The sequence below is a fragment of the Patagioenas fasciata genome, chromosome 8 (genome assembly GCF_037038585.1).
Source record: "Patagioenas fasciata isolate bPatFas1 chromosome 8, bPatFas1.hap1, whole genome shotgun sequence".
NCBI lineage: Eukaryota > Metazoa > Chordata > Aves > Columbiformes > Columbidae > Patagioenas > Patagioenas fasciata.
This window is the reverse complement of record NC_092527.1, coordinates 30,359,554-30,387,137: the sequence shown is the minus strand read 5'-3', so window position 1 is coordinate 30,387,137 and position 27,584 is coordinate 30,359,554. Positions and strand designations below refer to the sequence as shown.

At 38.6% G+C, this 27,584-nt stretch overlaps 2 protein-coding genes across 9 annotated transcripts in view; one reads left to right on the top strand and one right to left on the bottom strand.

Moving 5' to 3' along the window:
• Positions 1 to 22,299, top strand: part of CFAP43 (cilia and flagella associated protein 43) — a 46,333-nt gene extending 24,034 nt beyond the window's left edge. For 3 of the 7 annotated variants that reach the window (XM_071812126.1, XM_071812130.1, XM_071812131.1), the window contains 24 exons: positions 571 to 723; positions 1,166 to 1,296; positions 2,003 to 2,168; positions 2,740 to 2,841; positions 4,415 to 4,492; positions 5,700 to 5,825; positions 6,276 to 6,380; positions 7,082 to 7,198; positions 7,650 to 7,805; positions 7,947 to 8,153; positions 8,935 to 9,024; positions 9,822 to 9,899; positions 10,549 to 10,674; positions 11,171 to 11,290; positions 11,368 to 11,475; positions 12,175 to 12,261; positions 12,563 to 12,651; positions 13,048 to 13,255; positions 14,054 to 14,166; positions 14,956 to 15,112; positions 15,949 to 16,113; positions 18,297 to 18,377; positions 19,458 to 19,611; positions 20,251 to 20,783. In XM_071812126.1, coding sequence (XP_071668227.1) covers positions 571 to 723; positions 1,166 to 1,296; positions 2,003 to 2,168; positions 2,740 to 2,841; positions 4,415 to 4,492; positions 5,700 to 5,825; positions 6,276 to 6,380; positions 7,082 to 7,198; positions 7,650 to 7,805; positions 7,947 to 8,153; positions 8,935 to 9,024; positions 9,822 to 9,899; positions 10,549 to 10,674; positions 11,171 to 11,290; positions 11,368 to 11,475; positions 12,175 to 12,261; positions 12,563 to 12,651; positions 13,048 to 13,255; positions 14,054 to 14,166; positions 14,956 to 15,112; positions 15,949 to 16,113; positions 18,297 to 18,377; positions 19,458 to 19,611; positions 20,251 to 20,408 — 3,075 coding nt within the window. In that variant the 3' untranslated portion in view covers positions 20,409 to 20,783. Of the gene's footprint in view, positions 1 to 570; positions 724 to 1,165; positions 1,297 to 2,002; positions 2,169 to 2,739; positions 2,842 to 4,414; positions 4,493 to 5,699; positions 5,826 to 6,275; positions 6,381 to 7,081; positions 7,199 to 7,649; positions 7,806 to 7,946; positions 8,154 to 8,934; positions 9,025 to 9,821; positions 9,900 to 10,548; positions 10,675 to 11,170; positions 11,291 to 11,367; positions 11,476 to 12,174; positions 12,262 to 12,562; positions 12,652 to 13,047; positions 13,256 to 14,053; positions 14,167 to 14,955; positions 15,113 to 15,948; positions 16,114 to 18,296; positions 18,378 to 19,457; positions 19,612 to 20,250; positions 20,784 to 22,055 lie in introns of those variants that run through there. The other 4 variants (XM_065843781.2, XM_071812129.1, XM_071812127.1 and 1 more) reach the window with 4 other exon arrangements.
• Positions 22,300 to 22,435: 136 nt separating this feature from the next.
• SFR1 (SWI5 dependent homologous recombination repair protein 1) lies at positions 22,436 to 26,271 on the bottom strand. Of its 2 annotated transcripts, none has more exons than XM_071812132.1 (4): positions 25,704 to 26,271; positions 24,606 to 24,731; positions 23,107 to 23,493; positions 22,436 to 22,883 (listed from the first exon to the last, which is right to left on the bottom strand). In XM_071812132.1, exons 2-4 carry the CDS (start codon positions 24,708 to 24,710, stop codon positions 22,692 to 22,694), a joined length of 684 nt encoding a protein of 227 aa, XP_071668233.1. In that variant the 5' UTR covers positions 24,711 to 24,731; positions 25,704 to 26,271; the 3' UTR covers positions 22,436 to 22,691. The 2 variants fall into 2 exon arrangements, with proteins under 2 accessions (XP_071668233.1, XP_065699854.1); XM_065843782.2 differs by having other exon boundaries at positions 24,606 to 24,728.
• Positions 26,272 to 27,584: the final 1,313 nt, after the last annotated feature.

Genomic DNA, 27,584 nt, shown 5'->3' with positions numbered 1-27,584 from the left:
TGTTCTATTACAGAGAAAGCCGAATATTGGTTCTTAAAACTCATGTAGCTTTGCAGGCACTTCACATGAAGCTTCTGTATTGGAGCTGTGTTTTTGTGCAGTCTGCTGAGAAACCTGAATATCCAGCTATTGAAAGAACCGAGCCAATGTGAGCCCATAACTCTAAAACAAAACTGCAAACCCAGTTCTGCCTCTCAATGAAGTAACGGATACTTCAGGAAGCCATTGTCATTGCCTGCTGAGGAACTGGAGCTCTGCAGCTCATAGGTCTCCCTCAGTTAAAGAGTCAGGTCAGGCAAGAAGGTGGATTCCAGAGGGGAACGCTCCTCCTTGACAAGTCTCACACTTTTTAAGCCAGGAAGCTCCAGGCCTGAACATACTGAATACAGACCCTTTTGAAGAGATAAGCCACAAATCAGCAGCATAGCAATGGTTACTGCTTCTGAGCTCAGTAATCCAACAACATTTTAAATTGCATGTGATAACCCACAAAGCTATCATTATTCTTCTCAAAATGGCATAGATATTTCCATCATGTGAACTGCTGCTAATGTTTTATTTGTTTGGCAGAGTATGTCAAAAGATCTGTCAGTATTTTCATCAGCACAAAGGACTCCTAGCAATCAGTTTGGATCAGGGTTCCTCTGTTTATCACCCAACAGCCAGTGGCTGGCGACAGCAGCAAACAATGGTGTTTTGATCATCTATCATACTTCTACTATGGTAGGTAGGAATCCAGGCACAGGCTTTGTTTTGTTTATGTGAGAAAGAGGTGTGAAAGCTACTTTCTTGCACTGTAAGCTTGTCTTCACTTGAATGTAAGGTGTTCCAGAAAAATGTATGTTGAACCTTAACTGACATAACATAATACAGTTTGATTGTTTTTATAATGAACGTGTATATGATCATACAAACAACTTACTTTCTTGTCTAGTAAATCTTAGGGTAGATAATTTTACTATTCTTCTTTATCTCCTGCAAAATCAATTTACTAGAAAATTTCCACATCTGTAGTCAAAAATTATAAACTCATAAATTCTAGTCTTTTGTGTGCTTTGGACTGACATTTTGGATTGACTTTTCTCAAACAACAAAGACCCATAATTTACAGACATATTCCATTAGAACAACATATTTGCTGATGCTGCCTCTATGACTTTTCTAGGACATACTTGCTCAAAAACACTGTCACTCATATCACGGAGGGGGAATCAGATCCATGGTATTTTCACTGGATGGCAAGTTTATCCTCGTTAATGGCAAAAATGATGGTGCCCTTGTGTGTCTGCAATGGAAGTATGTATAAAGTGGCAGATTTATATTGGTGGTGTAAATTCTTGTATCCTGACAGACTAATTTTTGCACATACTTGTGATTTTAGACTTCCTTTTTGTTAGTCCCAAAGTAAGGAGAAGAATTGGATAGAGATAGAATAATTCCTCTCGTCTTTAGAAGCAGTCCCCCCCAGCTCATGAGAAGACCTGTTTTTTGGTGTGGTTGCAAATACAGGATTAAGGAATATCTTCTGATAAGTATTACCCACAGAGCTTCTCATGACCCTCATATAAACCACCTGGAAGGGGCTCTCTGGGGATGTAAGGGATGTAATCTCATGAGACACTCTTTTAACTCAGTGATTAGGAGACTTTACAGCTTTAATGGGAATTGAACCGTGGCTCTAGAGAGCTCTTAGAAGACGTTAGGAGTAAGAGGCACTTGAAACTACAGCTTTTCTATGGTATAACAAATATTTAGGTAGATGCAGAGATTAAAGATGGCTCTGCCAGAGCAGTATTTCAAATCTGGGTAGCCCATCTTTCAGAATTTCTAATTCTGTAAGAGCCTCACTTAATTATGCAATTCTAGAATTCAAACACTATTGAATCATACGTAAAAATATAAACACTTTTAAACAACTTATAATTGTAAAATAATATTTCGTTCTTCATCCTTTACCATAATACACACCAAAAAATACATCGGTTCCCTTTCTGTTTACTAGGAAGATGAAGCAAACTGAAGTTAAGGAAGCTGATTTTCACTGGCAATCTGTTCTTGCTATACTGAACACATCTACTTCAAATGAAAATGTTGCTTTACAGTCTATGGCAGAGTGGCAGTCTGAACCAGAATCCACATCAGGATCACTTCCAGAAGAGAAATTTAAGGTGTTTTCTCTATTTTTATGGGGAAAGAATGTTTGATCATTATCCTAAAATTACACATCATAAAAACTGTCTTCAAAACAAACACTGATCCTTCTATACAAGTAGAATAGCCCTGAGAATAGGCCGAATATGCTTAGTTATCAATTTGTGGAATAGTATTATCAAAGAAATGGAATAGTTTTGGGAAGATGACATTCATATCTTCAATTTCACTTGGTTTCTTCAGCCACAGAAAACTCTGTGAAAGTCAGTTTTTTTTCATGGGAAGTTGTGTGTCATTCCCAGTGGGATGTTACTGCTATACATTGTGTGTTACTTCTTGTATATTTTTTTGTTGAAAAAGCAAACCAGTGATTACAGTCAACCCTTTTGAGTCAAAAGGCTTTGCATAAGAGCAAGAGTTTGCAGGATCAAATCTGTGGACTGGTTAGGGAATAGAAATGTTGAAACAGTCTCTGGAATTTGGTGGTGGTGGTGTTACCTCTAATGTGTGTCCATTTTTTATTTTATTTCTGTCTCTTTTTCATTCTCTCTAAGTACCTGAGATGGATGTTTATATCCTTAATTTCAGGAGGAATCTTCCAGTGTAGATGTAACAGAAGATGGAAACATCCCCAGTTTGTATTCAGATGGTGCCAATGAAATGACATGGCTAGGTCAGAAAATAAAGAAGGTACTTTCATAGAACAAGTATTGATCAAAGCCAGCGTTTTCAGGAGTCAGTAGTGATTTGGGGTGCCAAATTATATGCTGTAAAGGAATCTATTTTCTAAAGCTTCTCTGACATTTGGACCTCTCTTTAAGACATTGTGATCTAGACTTAGAAATCCTAGGTCAAGGTTATAAACACATCACTGCAGGTACCTGGCACAATAGGAGCTCAAAAGACCACTTCTACACAAGGAATAAACTTAAAAAAAAAAAAAAAAAAAAAAAAAGCCACATAAATTGTCTTCCTTCAGAAACTTATAAAGACTTTTTTGTTCTAAATGTCAAAAAGTTGCACAGAAGATTATTATCAGAAACAAAGCAGGTGCTTTCTTTTGCCCAAGGGCCAGAATAACAAATTCTGCAGCACTGATAAATCAATAGTTAACAATATGACATTAATTACAAAACCCCTGACATTTATTTCAGGTTAAGGTTGAGGTGAATATGTAATGTAACCAAAGTTTTTATAAGTCACAGTCTATCAAAGGTTTGTCTACAGAGAAGGGTTTTAGTGCTTTGTGAGCCTGGAAATGGCTGTGTTAATGTTAGCATAGATAATTTTTTTATGGATGCTAGCATATCCTTCCTGATATGAGCCAGAGCCTGGTATTTTGTCCAGCTTTTGGGTTTCAATGATAGGACAAAGCAAAATACCATTGCTTTCTAGGTGATCTCAGGAGTGACTTTCTAAATTAGGATGCAGTTTCACAAGTGGCCCAAGTCAATCTAAGACATACTGCCACTGGAAGTGGCATCATCTCCATCCTCCTCCCAAGCATGTATTGCTGTTTCTGCTTTCATGCTGACACTCACACTTTGGTTTCTCTGTTGGGATTTTTTGGCAAATCCATGTTACTGTGCATACACACAAGTACCACATGATAGCTAGGAATAAAGGTTGAAGGGTAGCAACGTTGTCCTAGGTTGTTTTAAGCTTCTCATTAATGTCCTAACAGACCTCCATCTGACTTTTAGAGGATGCATTCCACCCAGTGTCGGAATTATACACCCCTTCCTTTCAATCAACAGCCATTATCCTACTTAAAGTTGTGAACTTTAGAAAGCAAATTCCAGAGGTGCAGACTAATTGCAAAATTTTCCCTAAGAGATGAATTGGCAAGGCTGTAGGGGCAAAGAAATTTTCACTGCTTCCAGAATGAGTGATAGATGTCAGTTTACTTATGTCTTTAAATGTCCCACAGGAAATGCCTAGTGACAATGCCAAATCTTATTCTGGCAGTAGGTTTTACCCGGTTTATTGTGTCTGTAATCATTTCACTTGTAATTACTTCTTCAATATTTTCTTTCTTTTAAGCTCTATTGCTGTACAAGTAGTTTACAATGTGACCTGATTGTACAATCTTTTTTCTCTTGAGCAATTCTAAGAATCATATTATTGAATTAGGATTATGTCTGTTTCTGTTATTAATCCCTTTGAGTTTTGTTTTCTGTACAGATAATTTTCCTTTAGATTATTTCAATCTTTTCTTCTCGTTTATTTTTTGTCTTTCAACTATATATTTGTTTTATGTCAGGTCATTAGAGAAGAGACTCAGAGATTTGCTAACCAGAAGAAAGAGCTGCAAATGGGAATTAAAGAGCTGCGTAAAACTGTGAGTTTCTTACAAGGGTAATGGCTTTGCTTACCAGTTTTGATTACAAGTGCGCTTCCTTTATGGCTATCAGCTCTAGCACTCAGTTACATTTTTGTCATAAACTCTGAGCAGACAGGTAATAAAGAGATGTGTTTCTTCAGGGACTGTACGCTGACCCTGACAGGAACTACTGTCTAGGTCTTCATTTCCATTGCTCCACATAAATATTTTGTGAGTTTCTGCCTGTCTAACAACCTTCCATTATAGAAATTACTGTCCTTTCCTCTTCCTTCTGGATAAGGCAGTCACCTAGACCAGTCTGCCCAGGACCATGTCCAGACAGATTTTGGTTATGTCCAAGGATGGAGACTCCATGGCCATTTTGGGCAACCTGTTCCAGTACTCAGTCACCTTCACAGCAAAAAAAATGCTTCCTGATGTTTGGGCAGAACCTCCTGTGTTTCAGTTTGTGTCCATTGCCTCTGGTCCTGCCACTGGGCACCACTGAACAGAGCCTGGCTCTGCCCTCTGTGCACCCTCTCTACAAGTATTTATCTACTTTGATGAGGTGCCCCACAAGCCATTTCTTTTTTAGGCTGAACAGTCCCAATTCTCTCAGCCTTTCCCTGTACGAGAGATGCTCCAATCCTGTAATCACCTCCATTGTACTCTCTCCAGTACCTCCCTCAACCTGCTCGCAACAGTCAGTATAGCCCAGGACACCATCTGCCTTTTTTGCCTCAAGGACATGTTGCTGGCTCATGTTCAACTTGGTGTCCACCAGGACCACAGCTACTTTTCTGCAAAGTTGTTTTCGACTTGCTGAGCACCCAGCATGTCCTGGTGCATGGGGCTATTCCCCACCAGCTGCAGGATTTTGTGCTTCCCTTTGTTGAACTGTATAAGGTAGATAATGACTAAGTGATAACAACTTAATGAAGCTTTCAGAACTAGAGAATAAAGAATTGTGCACCACACATTCTTAGAAAGGATGCACAACTTCACATATAACATCCAAATCAACTTTAAGAGAAAGATGAAATATATTCACATAGTACTCTCTGTCACTAGCTACAGGCAGCACATTCTATCAATTACCATGATGTGGTTAAAAGTGGAGGCAATTATAATAATTTAATCTGATATCAAGTTCTACAGTGTTAAAAATAGGACTTCCTCTATTCACATTCAAATTACTTTTAATTCCTGATTTTTAAAAAAACAGATTCAGAAAATGATGCATGAAAATGAACAGGTGCCAGACATTGAGAAATTGGAGCAGCAGGAATTCAACCTGGATACAGAAGAACAGGAAAGAGCACAAGCAAAGGCTGAAGAAGAAGTGGCCAGGGTATGACAGAATGAGGAGTCAACATTTTAAAACTAGCAGTAAAAAGGAGAAAAAATGATTGAAGAACAGAGGATGATCTCAAAGTTGCTGTTCACTGCTGAGAAACAGGAAAAGTTAAAAGTATTTTAAGTCACTTTCTGAAGCAGGTGAAGCTGCTGATGCAGACATTGCTGATTGGAACATGATCTATGCCAGAAACTATAAGTCTGACACTGTGGCCTTGGAAATATTTCTTAAGTTCTAGAATGCTTTTCTTCACATATACAATGATGCCTTTCTGTAGCAGTAGTAATATGCAATATAGTTTTTGGAGAAGATGGGTGCAATAGTCCAAGATGATGAAATATTGGTAGTTCATTTCATCTGTTAGGTTTATTTCAATAACTCACTACAAATTGCCCATATCTTGCTATTTTGCACAATATCTTGTTACTTTCTGTGTCTTGAAAGGTGAGGAAGCAGATTGAGATGGAGAATTTAGCCAACCGCTATTTGCAGGATGTCATCAAACAGGAATGCTGGGATGCCATGTGTGTAAAAGGACGTGCAGTTAAGGTAACCTCTGCTTTCTAACTCATTTTCTGCAGTAGTTTATTGATTCCTTAAGGCACAGAGGCAAAATAAATAGAAGTTTAACACATTTCTGATTTGTTTATGGTGTGGTACTTCTTCCCAGGGCTCATGCACATCTTTTATTCTGTTCTTTTTATCTGAGCCTGGCTGATTTTACCTTTTAAGATGGATAAGAGTACTGATAAGCAAATAGGTTACTCTTTAATTCCTTTTTTTCAGAGAGTAACTTTCTACAATATTGCTAAAAGGAAATATAAATGTTTTTCTTCTGTGTGCAGTCAGTATGACTTCTGCTACACAGAGCATAAAGGCAAAATTTAACCCTCATTTTGCCTGTTTTAAACAGAGGGAGATTACTCAAACTGATGGTACTGGATTATTTCCAGGGTGGTGAAAGACCAAGTCATTTTATGAAAAATCTAGTTCTAGTTGAATTCTGTGGATTAAGAGGCCATATCCATTGAATGTTCAAAAGAAAAAAATCATTACCATAAAGGCAAATGTTTTTGTCTTACTCTTGTATTTTTACTATATTGTCTCTATTAATTGATCCTCAATTTTATTCCTGATTTTAAGAAGCATTTATAACTATTTAGCGTTCAGGTATTGAACAAATGAATTGATAGATGCATTCTGAAGAGCTTTGTGGTTTTATTCTTTAAAAAAAAAAAAAAATTGAACAGTGCTTCCATACGGCTTGTGAAGTGAAGAATTATCCACTGAAGGAACGTAGTGAAGAAGAGCTGGAGACTTTGGAGAAAGTTCTCCGGTTAAAGAAGATTGACACAGCTGATCCTAAGGTACAGTCTCTTTGAATTACAGCACAAAGGCATTTCAAAACAGGATGTTCTGAGTTGCCATCTTAAGCATTGTTTACATAGATATATTTCTAAGGTGCATTTTCTTGCTGTAGAAATTGTCCAAATATTTTTAAAGATAAATAAAGATGAAATGTGGTGGTTTTACTCAGAACAAATGTATTAGTATTAAAGAATCATAGAATAGCTGAGGTTAGAAGAGCCCTTTGGATGTCATCTAGTCCAACACTCCTAGAGCACTTTACTCAGGGCTGTGTCCAATCAGGCTTGTAATATCTCCAAAGGCGGAACATTCCACAACCTCTGTGGGTATTATTTTATTGTATTATTTTGATCACTGAGCTTAATTGCAGACTACATCTAGAATTTTTTCATCCATGTGCCACTGGATTGTGTACAAAATTAACAGAGTTCTCATGTTTGTGATATTCAGGTTCAGGAGAAAAATCATGAGATGGCTGATGATAGTGCATCTTACTGCCTGGTTGGAAGTTTGAGCTCTCAGTATGGTGGAGACACATCTGTCCTGTACCAGCAATTGGACTTGAAGACTAGAGAGCAGAAAGTCAATCAGATAATTTTATTGCAGGTGATATGTTCTAAAATTTGTATTACTGCGGTGACACTGTTGGTTGTCACAGCAGCCACAGCCACTGTTAGATTTTGGGCATGCTCACACTATACAATGGAGAGTTGCACAATACTGCTGTTTCCTTTTTTGGTATTTCAGGACATAATTTACAAATTGAAAACTGCTTTTAACAAGGAATTTGACAGAGTTGTACGACAGAAGGAGCAGGAGATCGCACGAGTGAAAGAAAGAAACCTGAGGATCCAAGAAATCTTGGCCCAGCTTGAGCTCCAGCTGGAATTGTGGGAGCCAGCTCTTACAGATGATGAGATGCCAGAGCGAGCACTCACAGTTCAGGATTCAGAGGTATCTGAAAAATAAATCTTTCTCTTTCACCCACTCAGATACAGTTCTCAAATTCTTCTCATTTCCAGACACTGTGTCAGTACTGAAAAGCTTTAAAACTGATGTGTCTGTGTACTTAAAATCATCTTTTTGACTCTCTTGCTTCCCTTTCCTTTTTATAATAGGTAGAAGCTCTAAATAAGTCAATCTGAAATGAATAAAATGTATACAGTCTTCATTTATTGTTAAAAGTTTTTAATTGTCCATAAATTAGGTAGAAATTCCCCTTGTTCCTGACTGTAAGATTCAAACCAGGCTTGCAGGGATTATTTCCAGAGATGAGCATTTCTCTGTTTACTATGAGCACCATTTTGAAACTAAGTAGTTTCAAAGTATCTAGCTACCAAAGCATACTTAGTACTGTACTTATAAATTCAATTGATAATTTATAAAGAAACACAGTTTTTATTACATAATATATTCCACTGATCTTATCTGCTTTTTTTGGACAGTCTTTCCCCATTTCTCTCTTCTCTACCACCAGTCTGAGTTATTCCACTGTCAGAAAACGTATGCACAAAACACAGCTATCATCAACATAAATGACGGTGGTTTGTATTTTAAAATATAGCTTTTGGAGCTTTTAAAAAGAAAAATTTTCTCTTGAGAAATATTATCATAGGGCAGAGATAATAAAAGCATTAAGAATGAGTATTACACCATCTTTCCAAATGTTCGTAGTCCATGTGTGATCACATTTGGAGAAATGAATCCTGGTATGAATGTCATTTTCTTCCCTCAGATTAAAGCTGAAAAATACTTGACTCAAAAAGAGAGAGAGAAAGCAGAAATGATGGCTAAACTTGAAATGGAAAGACGCCTTGCTGATAAGGTACTCTTTTTACTGCATAGGCCTTTGCCTATTAGGCAAATTTATTTATTTATTGCCTGTTAGGCTTATTTAAATGCTGCACTGGAATATTCCAGTAATGTAGTGTGGGAGAATAAATTTAAGATGGTAGGTAATTATGATGTGTGCCTTTTCCCTCTTATTACCGTTTGCAATCAGAACTGCATAGACCAGCAGGGGGAAGAAAAGATTTAGTGTTAGGCTCACAATTTAAAAAAATGTGCTTAGTGACAATTAAAAAGACCATATCAGGTGACTGGGGACTAGGTACGTTTCTAAATAAATCTTACTGCTTAATTAAGAGCCTTGTGCTTGATATGTGTGTGTTTGACTGAATAACCCCTGTTCTTCAGGGATCAAACTAAAAGATCATAGTTCTTTCCTCTAGCTTTAAAATGCATCTGTGAAAAGCCTAAGATGGTTCTGGCCCCAAAATTTATGCACAATAAGACAGTAGCACTACTACTTCCTTCGTCCTAGCCTGCCAACTGACCAGAAGTAGTCTATGCCTGTGTATTCTTTCCAAAACTGCCAGAATGGCAGCATCCAGAGTGGCAGTTTTAGTAAGTTATTTGGCATATGAACATCGTCCACCAGAAAAATAATCTCTGAGGCTTTTAGCATATTTCACATATATCACTGAAGAGCCTTAATCTACTAGTGACACGCTTTATAATCAAATGGGTGATCTAGAGGTGAACTACCCTATTATAATTCCCAAAACTTCCATTTACTACAATTCCTTTTGCATCCTAAAGTATTTTTGTGGTCATTCCCAGGACAATGACAGACTGCGTGCTCTTGATGACATGATGGGTGGAGTACTAGAAGTCAAAAAGGAGGACATCTTGAAACTGGTGAGCTGTCTTTCTGCCATACCATTTAAGTAGTTTGTGGACTTTCACGGAAATGTGAAATTTAACTAGAGAACTGTAGAATTGTAGAACTGTATTGCTGGGGGAAGGGTCTATTATCCATGGCTGTGATCTTACAGAAAAACACTGTGTTCCATTTAACTCAGCAAAGATAGATAGTGCAGTAGTAGAGGAAGGAAAGAATGTCAAGGAGTGTCACAGAAAAAGGATAGGGCAGACTCAAGCACTGTCCCTGGAATTGATCTGTTTTGGAAAACTAGGACCCCACTTAGAAGTGTACATTAGCATGGTGTAAGATTTGGGGTTCTGAAAGAGAAAATGTGATACATCTTGTACCAACAGTAGCATGTTTGAGTACAAAATACTTGTATTTTACAAGATTGAGCAGTGAAGTCCTGTAAGCAAGTGAAAGAGGAAAGCACGATATTCATACACAAAAACTACTGGTGCAACCAACAGACTAGAGAAACAGAACATATATGTTACTTAGACTTAAGGCTCATTTACATTACTTATCTTACTTTGCACTAAAAAATACCTTTCATTAAGTTTGATGTGTGCTGTAGTTTGTTAGTGTGCCGGTGGAGACTTAATATGGCTTTTGAAGCATATTTGTCTTTAATACTTCCAGGATATTCCTCCACCTGCTTTTATATCCAAGCCTGAGCACCTTTTGACTGACGAAGAAAAGAAAATACTTGGAAAACATGAGGAAAAAGTCAAAGAGCTGAATGAAGAAAAAGAAAAGTATAGGATGGTAAATTAAAATCAGAAAATGAGTGGTTTTGTTCACAGTGCACATGACCAAACCTTCTGATTTTTCTCAGGAGATACTTCTAAAAATGAATACTAATAAATAGAATAAATGAAGAACAAATGAAGAACAAAGATCATGTAGCATATAAGTCCTAACTTAGTAAAATAAGGCAATTTCTAGTTATACCAATTGATACGTGTCAAAAATTGTGATATATGACAAAAGGTAACTTTCCTTCACAAATGTACTAGTATTCCTAATTTTTTTCAGCTTCTATTCCCAGAGTGGCTGATGCCATACACAAATAATACCATTATATTTATCCTTCAAAATGGTAATTGGACAACATAACTTGGTAGCCTGGCAGCACTCTCCTTCCAAACAAGTAATTTCTGGGACCTTTTGGCTGAAGGATACAGTTCCATATTGTCCTTTCTCCAGAGCTTCTTTGTTCCTCCAGATGTAATATTGTTGCTTTTGCCCTTCCCTTCCCCAGGCACTGCAAAATGAATTGAAGAAACTTGAAGATTCCATCCAGGAAACAACACAACAATTTGATAAGACTGTACGCAAACTTTCTGAAAGCAAAGTGAAATTAGAGATGGTCATCTATCAGGTATTGCAAAGAAAATTAATTTTTTTTCTGCCTCTGTGCAGCAGAATGGTAACATTTTTATTACAATCTTTTCACAGGAAGAACTCAAAATACTCAATCTTGTTTATGCTTTACTGTTGGATGAAGAGTTGGACACTAGAGAAGCTGGACTTCATAATTTCCTGACGAAAAAGCAGAAAGAAAAAGCAAGTTATTCTTTAGAATGCTTTTCTTAGGAAAAGTGTAATATTTACAGCACAGTTTCTTGTGGAAGCTGCTCTTTCCAAATCAAAATTTTGCCATAATTGATTTTCTGACAATTTACACGGTCACTGACTTTTTTTTTCTTGTCAAACACAACAAAATGGTCTTCCTAGCAGAGTATAAGCATTTAACAGCCTTGATAAAACAGATAAGCTTATTACCCTGACACATAGCAGAACTATGTCATGGCAACAGGGAAACTGCATTCTAAAGTGAAGAACCATCTGCTGAACAGCATCTGAGAATTTTTGACTGGTCTTGAACAGCATTTGAGAACGTTTGACTGGTCTTACCTGTGCTGACATGAAAGGAAATCTCTGCAACTGAAAACAAGTATCAACATAGGTTCTTACATTAAAAGATTAAAAGGAAGACTTATAATCACTTGAATAAGCTGTTTCTTACACAGATTTCTTACTTTCTTAAGCAGTGGACTAGTTTAATTTTGTATCTGCTCACCTTTTAGCAAGTATCTATGAGTAACCACTTGAAGGAGGCATTATATTGTTAGTAAAAAAAAAAAAGCTCACAAGGTTTTCTCTAGAAATAAGAAAGTGTCAGCTTCATCAATATATATAAATGGCCATTCAGTACTTTTGCTGACTGACTTTCGCTCCTGAAATCTTTTGGTTTTTCTATAGGTCAAGACTGCAGGAACAATCAAGGCTACAGAAGATAAAATGGAGGCTTACATAGACACCTATGAAAATGCGATAGATGAAGAGAAGGTGAGACTCTCAGCAAACACAAGGAGGTTCAGAAATTAAAAAGTTAGTGCTGCGTCTTGATAATAAGAAGAAAATACTTCACTGTAAGCATGGGAGGAGTTCTGGTCAACTTGCTGATCTCTGAGATGAAGCAGTAAAGGAGAGCATGCGCATAGAAGAATTTATGAAATAGTCCAGATCCCTGTGATGCTTGGGACCAGTTGGAAGAACACCATATTCTGTATTTCTAAGACATGGACAGGTTGATGCTTTTTTTAAAATAACATTGTGGTAACAAGGAAACCTTCTGTTTCCCTCCTAGAATCTGGAATATGGTTTTGCAAAGGAGTTTGCTGATGTACCTGCCAATCTCCTTGATGAACTTTACCAGCTTTACAGATGTCGACCAAAGTAAGATCCCTCCTGATTCCATCTCTTTAAATAGTAATATTGCTTGTGTGTCAAGAATGAAACTGCTATTTATTTCAGTAGTCTAAATTATTTTTATAATTAGTAGACTGCCTGTTTGGGTTTTTTTTGTTAACAAAGTTTGATTTCCTATCGTACTAACGACTGCTATTTTGACTACTTACATTTCCTTTTTCACCCTACACTATCTATTTTAAATGCAATCTAACTAAACATCCAGTCTCAAAAACATATTTTCTTGTTTGTGTAAGATGCAGTCTTACGTATTTGCTCTTGGTAAGAGGCTGAGTGTATGAAATGTTCTTAGTTGTTTGTGAGCTTCTCTTATGCAAGAAAAAATAAAAAATAAATACTGTTTGTACTATATATGTGCACTAGGATCCCAAGGACACGAAAGCTCCTTGACAGTGCTAACCCATATAGGGATTGTTCAAACTCAGCTGAAGATTACAAAGATGCACTTACCACTTTAATGAAAGCCATGGATGAACTGGATAGTCCTGAGCACATGCCTAATGGCTTAGACCCATCTATATGGGAAAATTTTTGTCTAGCTAGACGAAATAGAATGGAGAGTGAGGAGCTGGTATGTAAAATTCTTTATTTTGCCAGTATGCTTCTTGATATTTTCAGGTCTTAAACTTCTGTGGAGTTCAAGTTTAGGGTCAAGCTAATGGTGAACTGACAATGCAGCATCCATAGCTGCATTTAAGTTTGAAGGTTGCTTCTTGACACATTCAATTCAGAATAATAGAAATGTTATCAATAGAAACCAGCTCTAGTTTTCCTTCAGAGGAAAAATCAGCATATGAATGTGGATGGATTTGATCAGAATGATTGTGACCTTGATACAGTTTCATTTTAAAAAAGAAAAAAAAAAGAAAGATCATTTTCCTCTTCTCTATCCATACCAAAAAACTACTAAGGTATTTGATTTCCATCATCTGTTGGAGTCATTCTCACCCATTAGAATTCTACATTTGTATCAAAGCATTCTCATAATTTTCTAGACCATCAAGAGCAGTTCTTAACAAAGACTGTTGCTGGAAAGTTCTAGCAAGAGATTTGTTCAGTTTAAAAGCATGAAGGTGTAAATCTGAATCATCCAGAGACAGAGATATGTGACCTTTGACCTAAAGAGAAGGAAATATGATTTCCCTTCATGTGAATAAACTATGCATAAATGAATAAATTTCTGAGCAGAGTGTAAGGATTGTAACCTCTACATCTAATGTCCTCTGTTGGGATTTTCAAAATACCAGGCTGCATATTTATGCAGACATATGTCTTCTTAAGAACTTGTCTTCTCTGTTCTTGAAGATGCTTGTCCTGACATACTGGTGAAGTTGAAAAAGTTCAGAATGTCATGATGTTGCTTGCTTAGGTGAAATGGAAGGCTCTAACACTGACAGAGATGCAGGGCTTTCTCCGGAGAAGAATAGATGACAATGAGAGGATTGAGTCAGAAATAGAAGACATTTTCGAAGAGCTCACTTGGTAATTTTGTTTCTTTTCCTATGTTCAGCTACATTTTAATACTTCACCAACCCAGAACCCAAAGTTACATACAGAATTACACAGCTGTATTCTCTAACACTCTTTTATCTATGATTCATCAAAGAGACCTATGGGATTGCTGAAATGAGGTGTTATTGCAGCACATGTGTGCAGGCAAAAGCAGCTCTTAATCTACCATCTTCAACAACATCAGTTCAATTCAAACTCACTGGCCCAAAAGCTACATCATACAGTGAATACCCCAAAGCCTTTGAGGCCATATTTGCACTAGCTTGCTCAGTTAAATTTTGGTTTTGTAGGCCTAAGATAAAGTGATCAGTCCTAATTGCAATATGCTGCGCCTGATTTCGCTGAGCTGCTTGGACCTGCAATATTTCATTTTTTCATGTACATTACATAATTTTCACATTCATTGTCATCCAGGAACAAACCCTAGAATAAACTGTACAAGAAAAGTGGTGTTGGCTGGGAGTCTTCTCCATTTGCTTTTCATTTACTAAGATTTCTCTTCAGCAAGGATACTTTCTCTCAGAACATCTGCTGCAGTGTGTTGAACTGAACCCAGTGGCTGAAAACTTCATGTATGGAAATAAGTTGCAAATTCTGTAGCTACTTTGTGTGCAAATAGGAGACAGGCTGTCAAAGAGTAATGCCAACATGAATATACTACTTACCAGTAATAAATAAAAACATTTTCAGAATCATGGAAGGATTCATGTAATCCTGTTGAAATCACTAAGTATTTTTTTTTGTTTTCTGCCATTTTAGGCTGCAGGAGGAGAAGATGAAATTTCAGTTGAATTTGATTATCCAGTTTTTGCTAAAACAAGGACAGGTGGAACTGGAAAGTACTGAGATCCCAGAGTACAGTGATGCCATTCTCATTAAGAGGAGTGTTGTTGAAGAACTGAATTGTGCTATCATGGTAATTTACATTATCTGAAGGAAATGTAAGCTTTTTACACACATGTATTGTCCTTCAGGGGCCCTGCTTTTTCTCCAGTTTGACGTCTAGTTTCAAGTCATTACTACACATCAGTAGGCTCAATTGTAATCTAGAAACCGTTAAGAATTCTGTAATGTCTCTTATCGTGATGCAAAGATTGCAATTCAGACTGCTTTCTTGATGTTTGATCAATGCAATTCAGATCAATAAAATAGCAACAGGTTTTAGACACACCATCACTTACATACACACTGTAAATAGAAAATGCTAATATCCTGAGCACCATTCCAAAAATTCCCTGAAGGCAAACTTACTTAGAGTTAAGAAGCACTTGAACAGTAACTTACATTAAGATTTAAAAAACTAATACACTTTTTATGTAAGGTGAAATTGGTGATCCTACTTAAAACAGTTCTTCATATTCTTATTAAAAGTTCTTAGGCATCGTAGCTGTACAAAGATTGCTTGTTACTGCTGCTGCACAAAGCCTTCAGCAACAGCCGCAGAATAACTTATACAGAGTAAGTTTAAATTCTGTAGAGTTAAAATGCCTTGCATTCTTATAAAGACAGAAAGATGGAGAGAGAGGTTACTTGTAATTTTCTTCGTCTCCTTCTGTGATTCAAGGCTGTGGCACTGAGCATAAAAGGGAACAAAATTCCACAAAAGAGAAACATCTGGAGCAAAGTCTGGAAAGAGACATATAGCATGTTTTCCTCACTAAAAATGTAACCTTGGAAGCTTGCTCATTTGGTTGCAAATAATTATTCCATAATCTGTAAAGTGTGTTGATGAAGATTAATCTACTTTTTCAGCATCAAGGAGAAAAAAAAATTGCTAGCATGGTAGAATATAAAGACTTCTCGAAAGGGATATTTAAACTGGAATGGGAACACAAGAAAATGAGAATGCAGATAGAAGATCTGAAGCAGAAGGCTCAGGATATCGTAACACTATCTATTACAAAAGACCGCCAGCTGGTGAGTGACTTTCTCCAATTTATATTTTGATCACAGAAAATTTTACTGTAAGACTGTTTATAACTCCTAATGCTCTTACTACTATGAAGAAACCTGATGCCTCACAGGTCAACAATTCAGCTTTCGAAGGGAAGTTTTACTGTTGAGATTGATCAGTGAATTTGCTCGGGATGTTCAGGTGTAAACAAAACCATAATTAGCCTTAACTCTTAGTGTTTCAAAATTGGCACTGGGGGTAAGGAATCAGGATTTTGCCGCCACAAGGAAGAGATCTAGTAAATAAAGTACGATAACTTCCTTTTAAGTGAAAGGCCTGAGGTGCCTCCATCTGGTATCTCACAGAAATACCGTAACTTTTGCTCAGTATACAAAGATGGAGCATTCCTACAGGTGCCTCACTGAGCCCCGCTTACTGCCATTTGTTGGCCCAGCAGCAGAAGGACAGGGAATTGTCTGCAGGCAAGAGGCAGCAGCTGGCCCGCAAGTCAGCACCATGGAGCTTTGAACAAGCTCAGCTGGCAAAGCAGAGAAGACAAGTAAAGGTTGTGGGAGAGAGCCCAGGGTATCAGTGGAAGAAGAGAGGTTGTAGGGGAAGCCTGAGGGTATTGCTGTACGGCATGTAGAGGACCGCAAGAAAAGCTGATGGTTTTGTGGTGATGGGATGAAGGGCATAAAGGTTTGGAGTAAGGGATGTTGAAAGATGGGGAAGCCTGAGGGTATTGCTGTACGGCATGTAGAGGACCGCAAGAAAAGCTGATGGTTTTGTGGTGATGGGATGAAGGGCATAAAGGTTTGGAGTAAGGGATGTTGAAAGATGGGGAAGCCTGAGGGTATTGCTGTACGGCATGTAGAGGACCGCAAGAAAAGCTGATGGTTTTGTGGTGATGGGATGAAGGGCATAAAGGTTTGGAGTAAGGGATGTTGAAAGATGGGTAGGCTAGAGATATTCCAGTGCAGGGAGCTATAAAGCACCAAGGAAATGAAGAATGTTGGAGAGCAAGCAAAGATATTGAAATTCAATCAAAATATCAAAAGAAAATCCAAAACCTGTGTTTTGCTTAGGCTTCATTTGTTTTGCTGCTCTCCAAACTATTTGTTCATTGCTGCATCACAGCCAAGGGTCTTCTGTAACTAACACCCACAAAACAACTTTCCAAAGAGGTGATGTGCAACACATTGAAAAGTTCTTGTAGCAAACTTATCACCAGTGTTGCTGTTAAATGTTAGCTCTTAAACTTCATTTAAACTGATGAGCGGAAGTGTTGCCCTTCAGAGAGTTAGACTTGCCAATAGCAAAGTCATATTCCAGTTTAATCAAAATTTGAATATTCTGAGGTGCTTGCCTTCACTTTTTGAGTAGAAATGTGGGGTTAGCAGGAGAGACAAGGCAACAAAGACCCCAACAATAGGAACAGAAAGAAAGATGGCTTAGATAAATGCATGTGGGCAAAGACCTGAGAACATCTGGAATGAGGGCTGTTAGTGAAGCAGTAAGTGAAAGCTGCTTGGTGCTGTAGGCAAGGAGCCTGCTGGCTCTTTCCTGTTTCTCCTCTTCTAACTAGAGCAGTCCACAAAATTTTAGCTTTCACTTTGATGGGACAGAACTCTGGAAGGATGAGTCTACAGAAACCTGTCTACTGCCCATTATGGGTAATACAGCCTGTTTTACCATTTGTTATTTGATAAAGAGATATTTTAGTTGCAGTGAGCCCAAGAAAAATATCTTTAATAAATTATCTGAAACCTGAATTAGTATGCAGATATAAGAACAATAAAAGAAGTAAGAATTACCCAGAAGCCACTTGACAGAAAATAATTGCTTTCTTCTGTGGCCTGAAGACAGACTGTATAGCCCTTTGGCCTCCAGCTGTGTTAGCTTAGACTACCTTATAAGGAAAAGTATAGCTTGGGTTTTTTGACAACCTCACAACAAATTTGCTTAGTCTTTTTTTCCATTAACACATAACAGATAACATTCTTTTTAACAGCTGTACAGTCTAGTATTCACACAGCATCCAAGAAGATCTTTACAATGTCCATTTATGATCACTAGTAAGCCTTTCCACTGTGCAGAATTCTAGTTTTCTGAATTTTACATAGTATGATTGTATTTACAGAAGCGTGGAATTGTTGAGCAAAACCAGAATTAATAAGATGGTTTCTTTCTGGTTTCAATTCTTCAGTTCCTAACTGTGTTGAACTACAATAGCCGCATCGCCCACCACATTTCAGTGATGGAGCAGACTCTTGACATCATGGATCAGGTAAAACCTAAGTGAACCCCTACATTTGAAAGACACATCCTTAGTTTAAATGCAACTCCTCTCTTTCATTAGCAAGAGGTGTTTGTAAGGACTAACTGCACCTGACGTAGGCATGCTAACTCTTCAGCTACCTCAGGGCCTGTTGGAGTGTAGCCATAACAGCACTTGTGGATGGATCTATATATCCACGTATTTATTCATCTGACTTTCAATAGTTAGTTCAACTTGTGCGGAACTGCCTACAGCAGTGGTTCTCTGAAGTCTTTAGAGGTGGTCATCATGCATATATCATATATATTGCTGCATAGGTCAACCCTATGGAGAGAAATCTATTTGCTCTGTTACTGGAATCAAATGCTTTCCTTCCTGGACACCTGAATGCAGATCTGGTTATCACTTCTTGTGCAGCATCGCCTATAAAAGTCACTCTTCTGTTTCTAATGAAGGATTCTCCCAGTCCTCACTGCTTAATATTTCTCTCCAGGAGCACCAGCATGTTCATAATAACACTCCTCCCCTATATTCAAAATAACACGGACACAACAATCTGATTTGCTGGCTCTGTCATCTGTTTCAACATTCGAGTTATTATTATCCTTGCTTTTAAGTGATTCCACTGGGTTTTCTCCAGGTCTTTCTATCTGGCATCAGCCTCGTCTTCCTCTTCAAGCTTTAATATTTACCTTGCCTGCTTTACAGCCCAATAGCTTCAGCACAACCAGCCTTTCTTCAGCAACTCATGGCGAACAAGAGAGAATTCTCAACTCACTGATTGCATTGACTTTCTTTCCTCCCTTTGCTTTCCAAATTTTATCTTTAATATATCTCTCTCCCTGACCCATACCTCTTTGTTTCTTGTCTGCTACCTATATTAGAATTCCATAAAGCAAACCGGAAAACAGTGTGTGTGAAAGACACTATATGAAGTAAAGCTAGAACGTTCTAATAGTCACATCAAAATACATAAAAGTTTATTGAGCTACCATGCAGTGCTTAAGATTATAGATTTCCATCAAAAGTTTGTCTGAACAAGTTTTGTATAATCTCATATGTTTCCTTTATTCATTTGGAAATGGACAGCTGCACAAGAAGAAGGTGAAGAAACGTCAGAAAAGAATGAAAGAGCTGGAGAAATGCATCAGTTTAAAAGAACAAGAAAACTACAAGCTCTGCCTGGAGCTGAAAGAAATGCTTGTCTCTGTTTCAGAAAGGAGGTGGATCTTTAAGGCAGCTGGTGAGTCACAGTAATGCACTTTAAGTCACAAGTAAAACACACTCAGAGAATATCTGCAAGGCCTGAAGTTCCACTTCTCCATCAGCATCAGCTGTGGGGCAAGGAGCGCCTGTTCATTACTATATGTGCCCAATTAGCGCTGCCCTTTCTACCCCAACAATTTAATATCATTTATGTAAGAGCATACCTAGAAATTGTTGCTCTTGTAACCAAAATTAATTGACTAAATTGCTGAAACTACTATTAGAGTCATTAATATCTTCATTAGGCAGCATGTTTTCATTCACAGAACTGTTCAACTTACTTCTTTCCACACATTCAAATGAACAAAGTAACACAAAGTGGAAAAGGGTATTCACTGTTGGGTAAACTGTAGAGATGTTTCCACTAGTAAAAGAGTTACAGATTTTCAAAACAGTGTGTACTTGATAGAAATTAAAGGAAGCATGCCCAGTGCCTTTTAGATTTTTTTTTTTTTTGCTTTATTCAATACTATAAAGACTCTCAAATCCAGCTGTGAGCCTTTTTAAAAACACCTGCCTATTCTGTAAAGAACTTGAAATAACCTCAGGACAGGTCTGATATAGACTATGCATCCCCTACAGGTACAGGCTAACCCTTGTATTTTGTTTTATGCAGACACAAAGCATGTTTCTGAAAAGTTGGCAAAGCAGCGTCACCAAGAGATTTTGAAGGAGAAACACCTACGTGATATTATAAAGAAAAAGGAAGAAGAGTTCAAAATTCTTCAGGCAGAAGCTCAAAGGCTGAGATCAAGAACATTCCCTGATCTTTAAAAATCAGAGTTCAGGTAGATTTATAATACCATGGTCTTCTCAAAGAAAAAGAGCTTTTCTTCCTGAACTTTTCTTTCCACAAATGATTTCTTCTGTAATTTCTTTAAAGATAACTTCAGTTTGAAAAATGCATGTTTGTCTATATTGTATATTTTATACCTAGTCTTATCCCCATTATATTTCAGTTCATGAGATATGTTTCTGCTGTTTTGATTATACGAACCATATAGCTCATCACAGAAAACAAAGGGTACAAGAAATTGTAGACTGAGAGAAGAACAGGTGTATTTGTATATCCTTAGTCAGCAATATGCAATTGTAGAACATTTTGAAGGTGAAGTGCTGCTAGAAATCCATGAATTTACAACTGCTAAATGTGGTTTTGACTTCATTTTGCTTTTTACAATATATTTACACCTGCAAAGGCACAGGTCTAGGCTGCTGCCAAGATGAATGTATGCTCAGGCATGACCATGTGTGGTACCTGGCCCTGTCCTGAAAGCTGCTGCTGCTCAGGATGGCATAATTACCCACAGCCACCAGTAGCTGTGCCTGATGCCACTGGCAGAACTACAGGAAAAACAGCTTTGAAACATCTGGTCTCCTGAAATAGTTGCTGCTATCTCCCAGCCATTCACATTGATAGGAAGTCTGGTCTCCTGCCAGATCTCTCCAAGACAGCTTAGAAAGATAAAGAACCCTTGATAACATTAACTGTTGCTGGAGTAGGATCTACTTCCTGATGCATTCTAAATGATTTTTATTTCTGTCTTCAATGGTGTGTGTTCATTCTTCTCCTTTCATAAATTCACATAAAATCTGAACTCATGCCCTTGTAAGAGCATTAATAGCTTTGATACATTAGTTTAACAAAATTCTACACTTCTAAGGAAAACTACTTCTCTTACGATTACCTCAATTTTTGTTCTATTCTCTATTAGTGAGGCCTATAAGGATTCTAATTACATCCCCATTCTTCTTGCAGGATTTTTTATCTTCCTGCTTAAACTTCCTTAGAACTAGCAGCATTCCAAATTTGCTGGGGATCTCAGTAAAGAGAACCACCCCCTTCACCGTTATCTTTTTTTATTAATGTAAAGAGGCAGAAGAAATAATATCTTAAATCTCAAAAGGTGATTTGCAATGAAGGCTGTTCTTCATTAATTCATTGTGGACAGCAACATTCAGTATTCTTAAGAGCAAGCCGTGGATACAGATTTAAGTCTAATGAGCCCTGTTGATGTTAAAAGGCTCTGTATGATCTTAGATTTTTTTTTTCCCTTGAGATATGTCAGAAATTACTCCATTATTAAGGAAATGGCACCTGTAAACAAAACAGGTTACAACCAGTGCGGAATGTGATTGCATATAAAATAATATTCATAGCAGTGTGAGTTGTAGAGTAGTTAAGATTTGTATATTGTTACACTTGATGAGCAATGATTTTAAGGAGAATAAAAGCAGAAGTCCCCACATTATATGCATAGGCCATGATGAGAAAATAAGCAAGTTAAGATAAAAAAAAAATTTTAAAGATACAACATTTATTGCAGGATAAATGAAATGCTGAAGTTCTATTCAGCTTTATAATGCTGTAGTTGAAGCACTCCCATTAAAAAAGGCTTTGTTTTTCTTATTTATTTGAAGAGAGAAAACACCTCGACTCACACATGAAATAGTAAACAGATGTTGGTTGCAATTTTCTTGCCTTCCCCGAAGACAACAGTCTGGACCAGTATCTGAACAAGAGTGGGTTATGGCACATTCCCCTCAGTAATAATTAAAGCTGTTGAGGACAACTCATTGCAAGTTTCAGAATATTGACTACATGAAAATTGGTTATCTTTACTTAACTCGCAAAATGCTGCCATTAGCTGACTGGCAGCAGGAAGATGTGTGTAAATGGGAGATATATTGATGAACAAAGAACTAAATTCTTCCCCTTCTGAACATCAACAAATAACAACTGAGTTAATTATTTCAAGACAACCACACAAAGACTAATCAAAGAACAGACTGCATTCAGCTTGTTAGAGTATGACTTGATTTCATTTTATTTTTATTAAATAACAAATCACTGATCAAGTTATCAAGCCAGATTTTTCAAAACAGCCTGAATTTGATCTTTTCCTTTAAGCAATGCCTTTCACGGTGCCTGCTGTATCTAAGTACATAGCTTTACAAATAGTTCCTGAGAAAACCTCGTAACCTCAAAGCATGAAGTTCACTTTCTGATCAGCTCTTGTTATGCATGTGTGTAATTGAAAGCTTTGCACCTGCAGATTATGCATCTACAAAATCTTCTTCTGCTCTGCTGTAGTGCAATAATCGGTCTTCTAACCCAAAAGTATCTATTAGCTGAGTGAGACTCACTTTCTTGCCATCTGCAGAAAAGGCTGACTGTAGTTCATACAGCATCAGCTGGGTACTACTTCTCCATTTCACTATCAAAGCCTGTAATTCAGACAGGTTGTTCTGAAATTTGGACAAAACAAAGTAAAAAAAAATTGTCATTTGCATGTAGGGGGTTTTGATACACTGCAAATATATTTTTATAAAACACCTTAAACTGAGATAACACACAAACACCACACAAGAAAAAGTCAGTATTGTTGCTTAAATCAACAAATTAGGATTACAGCATTAATTCTACTTCAGAGAATGACTTAAAATTGTTTTTTTCAGAGATTGACCTCACCTTAGATCGGTACATCTTAACCATTTTGAGCCTTCGAAGTAGTTCTTCCTTCTCTTGCACTTGTTTCTCCAGCCTAATTTTCTCTTCCAGCGCCTGTTGCTGACTATGATCAGCCTGTAGCACAGGAGAATTCTCTGCTGATCCACAGAGATCATTTTCCTGTAAGGGACTTTTGAAACATGTATGTCCAGTGCAATTTCTTTCCAGGTTTTCAGAAATATCTTGTAATCTGGAACAGTCTGTACTTGTCTTTGGCAGGCACCCTTTGTCACCATCAGCACAGTCTTTTTCTTCAGTGTCTATTTTGAGCCGTTTTGCCACTGTAAAATTAGCATTAAATGAACGTCTTGTTTTCCTTAATCGCTCCCTCAGAGCTGCACTCATTGGCTGAGAAAAAACAAAACAAAAATGCCAGAAAGATCAGAACAATCTGGTCTTTTGATCAAATTCTAAAAAAAAAAAAAAAAGTTTACCCTGGTTATTATTTACATTATTTACTTCACAATTCTCACTATAGCTTTCACAACCATAACAAAGTTAACTTCTTCCTTTCACCTGTGTTTGCACACACAGCTGCAAGATATAGAAAGACATACCTCCACATTTTCTAGGAGGAAACCCTGTATTCCACTGAGGCAAACCTACTTGTCTAGTCTTTGTGCAGAAGATATAATGCATACTTCAACTTGGCTGATTTTATTGCATCATGTTCAATTTTCCCCTCTAGTTTGATAGAAAGAAGAGACTTTTTTTTTTCTGTTCTATCCCACCACACATACACTTTCTGTATTAGCACCACTAGTATAAAACTTCTGTATTCTACTTGAGAGTATTAGAAATTATCTGTATAGTTTTGACTTGTTCATGCATTGAGATCCTTCACTGATAAGCAACTAAAAAGCCATCTTTTTTCTTCAAAAGAAGTTACCAATTTGTTTTACAACTCGTGTCTAATATCTTTACCTGTGAAAATATGGGAGAGAGGGATTACTTAATGAACACTTGCCAACTAGCCCTACCCAGCATAGATCCAGATGCCAAATGTGACAGCATCACCGTAACTTCTGCATGCTCGGATGAACACCAAAGCAGAGCTCAGCATGACGGAGAATATACAAACCGAAAGCAGTGTACTTTGTTCCAGTGCAAGCAGAAGTCACAAAAAGTTTCTCTGCATACACAGCAACCCAGAGAACTAGGATTTGAGAAAACTGAAGATGGCAGATGAAAAATCAAACCAAGAAAAACTGCCACAAACACTAAATAGTATTTATATTTTTTTAGTATGGCATTTGGCATATATTGCTCCATCACTTTGTATTTACAACAAACACCTGCATATTCAGAGCAAAGTATACCAAGCACCTGGACAACAAGCTACCTATTTTTAGATTTCTAGCAAATAGTATCTTTGTGACTTCCAACTACCTGATGATTTCACAAGCATTTTTGTTACTATGAGGAGTCACATTACTGGAAAAACAAATAAGTTTTCATACCTGTTTCCCAGAACCAGTCACCTGTGGAGTTGTTGTCCCAGAATCCTTTGGAGTATTGCATAAAGACGTCAATTTATCAAACCCCAGTTCTTCCATCTCTCTCATTTAATGCTTCTGGGGATGCTGCTTAAAAAAAGTAATTACTCATTTCTTCGCTCAGAAAAGTGCCTCAATTAAAGTAAGTCACACCTCTCAGCATGTACCAACCTCAAATGGATTTGGCAATGTTTAACTTAGTGTAGCACTTGTGAACCACCTGCTAATGACCAAAATGTAGCTGGAAAACTGTCAGCTACACCTCTGCTTACCTGCAAATTGCAATTAGGAGTTTCAAAACAGAAGCCTCTTAAAACTAAAATCCTGCAAACAAGTCTTTAGGCAACACAAGACTGGCCTAAGAGGCTTCCTCTTCAGAGATTTAAACATACCAAAGCCTTGCTATGCCACAGCTTTACTAACCCAGGAACCCTGGTCTGCCTGGCTCTCGACCAAAGGACACAGGTCCTCATTTATTTTACAAGTCAATATTCCCTCCAGTTGTTCAAAATTCAACAGAGTAGTCTATTAAAAAAACAGACTTTTGTAAAGAATGTCTAGTTAATTAGGTATTTTAGCAATCTATGACTTAAACAGGAAACTCACACCACCTATTAAATATCATGCAAGTTGCCACTACTATTTCTTAATGTAAACAAGAGCCTAGAAAAAGCTACATCATGCCCATCTATGCAGTACCTCACAAATATGTAACAAATCTTAGTAAGCAGCAAAATAATTTGAAGCCTAAGACCTAGCTTCAACAGACTTGCTCAACTTAAAAAAAAAAATCCTGTGACTCCCCACATTCTAATGCAGATTGTCTTCCAATGAGGATGACTACAACTAATACTTTTTCCAGTGGTTCAATGATGCTGTTACTTTCAAGTCTCTTTTTGGCAGTACATTCACAAAGATCTCCTGCACTCTTAAAATCCTTCCCCAAGATCTCAGCCTAACAATCCTTCACATTTTCAATCACATAGAAAAATAATTCTGTCCAGCAAGTAAGGAAAACTTGGGCTAGAAGGGGAAAAGACCATTTTGCACTTCAGTACTTACTTGACTTTGCAGTTGGGTTAAGTCCCTGATGCTCAGTCCCCTACCTCAGTTTTCCTGCTCGTAGCTACACTACGTCACAGCACTCACCCCTTTTACACTCTCCTCCTACCAGCTAAAGGCTCCATTAACACTCGGTAAACATTTTCCCCTACCCACTTTTCCACCCTTCAGAGAAGCAGCAAGAAGGGCGAGCAGCCCATAAGCAGAGCCACAGGCTGGGGAGCTCTTTCTGAGGTGCTGCACCCCGCACAACCCTTCGGCACCCCAAAAACGGAGCACAGGAGAGATCCGCAGCGCAGCCCCAGCCGCGGAGCGAGGTGCGGCCTCTCACGGAGCTGAGGCCCCGGCCCTAACGAGGCCTGGCCTGGCCCGCCCCTAGGAACCAGCAGGGTCAGGACCCGGGGTGGGAGTCAAGGAATGCGGCAGCCCTGAGGAGCTCTCTGCCCCGGTATCACTGAGCCGTGGGGAGCAGAGTCCGCTCCCCGCAGGGACCAGGACAAGGGGCCGAGCAGACAAACCCCTGCCGGGACCGCCGGACCCGGCGCTTCAATCTCCCGCTTCCGGGGAAAGGGGCGGGGCGAGTGGCGCGTCAGTAGTGCGCATGCACCGCGGTGTGCCCGGCCGGCGCAGGCTGATTTGTGCCTGCGCACAGCGGGAAGCGCTGGGCATGCGTTGTGGTGTGGTTGGGCGCACGAAGGCTGTTCATGTGGGCGATCGGGTGGTAAATGCGGGTTAGGATGCGAAGGTGTGGAACAGAGCAGGGTTTGTGGAGCCTCCAGTGTGGGGCGTCTCTGAGAACTTCGTACGTGCTTCTGTTGTAGTTGGGTGTCCCTTAGGCCAGCATGCCATCCTATGGCTGGGGTCTTTGCTATCTTGGTGCAAGTGTCCCTACGCTGAGGAGGGGGCTCCAGCCTCGACATGGGGCTTTTTCCACCAGGAGTGGCAGGGCAGGCTCAGCCTTTTGGCACAGGCAAGGGAGCCACACCTCACCACCTCAAGGCACCAGTTGTCTGTACCTCAGGCACTGTCTCCTCACGAAAGGGGAAAAACTGTACCCAGGAAGCGCACTGGGAAAAGTGCAGGCTGAACAGTGTTGTCTTGGTTGTGAGGGAAGACAAAAGAAGTGAAAATCAAGAAACTTGACTGGAAGAACAGGCAGATAGATTGTGATGGTGACAAGGAGCAGCCTCAGCCATAGCTGCAGTCACACGGGCTAGAGTCGGATTAGGGAGGGCTTCAGCACCCAAAGGTGCTGTTGTATCAAGCACAATTTTCAAGTCTTTGTTGGCAAACTTCCCGTCTGTGTTGCAGACCTGATTTCCCCATGTGGATTTATGTTTCTCAGAGTTGATTTATACAAAATGCTTTTCCAATATAACTGTCAGGACTGAGAAAATGAGCTGTGGAAGCCGTACCGGTGGGCAACTCGCAGCCCGCTGCATGTGGGTGATGTGCCGGTGGTTCCTCCAGTGCTGCCTGCACTGAACCGCTCCGTCCTGCGCACCAAGGCCTCACATCTGCGCTCAGTGCTGCACATGGAATACGCGCACCTACATGCTCCTGCTCGATCACACCTTCGATTTGTGCAGCAGAAACATGTTAGTTTTCTTGTCTGGTTCCTCCTTGCAACGACGGATGAGAATGCGCAATTTTCTCTTCGCCTTGAGTGACTCCAATCTGTATTGAGACAAGATACACTCTTGGGCTAAGAGGTGAGTAAGCACTGAGTGTAGGTGTGATAACGTGTTAGCAGCTGCTGTTCTTTTGACCATAAGTCTACATAGACTCACTTCAAATAGAATTTTGCAAGGATTATAGCAACCTTTTTCTCTCCTACAGTAAAAAGTATCTAAGCATTCAAAGCCCTTCTAAAGTCACTTT

Bases quoted from the DNA above. Each gene is read 5' to 3' on its own strand.
- SFR1 (XM_071812132.1), bottom strand. From the start codon at position 24,710: ATGAGAGAGATGGAAGAACTGGGGTTTGATAAATTGACGTCTTTATGC. The intron at 23,494-24,605 runs GTATGAAAACTT...GTTTTTTCTCAG, and splicing joins TGACTGGTTCTGGGAAACAG to CCAATGAGTGCAGCTCTGAG. The intron at 22,884-23,106 runs GTGAGGTCAATC...TCCAAATTTCAG, and splicing joins TTAAGATGTACCGATCTAAG to AACAACCTGTCTGAATTACA.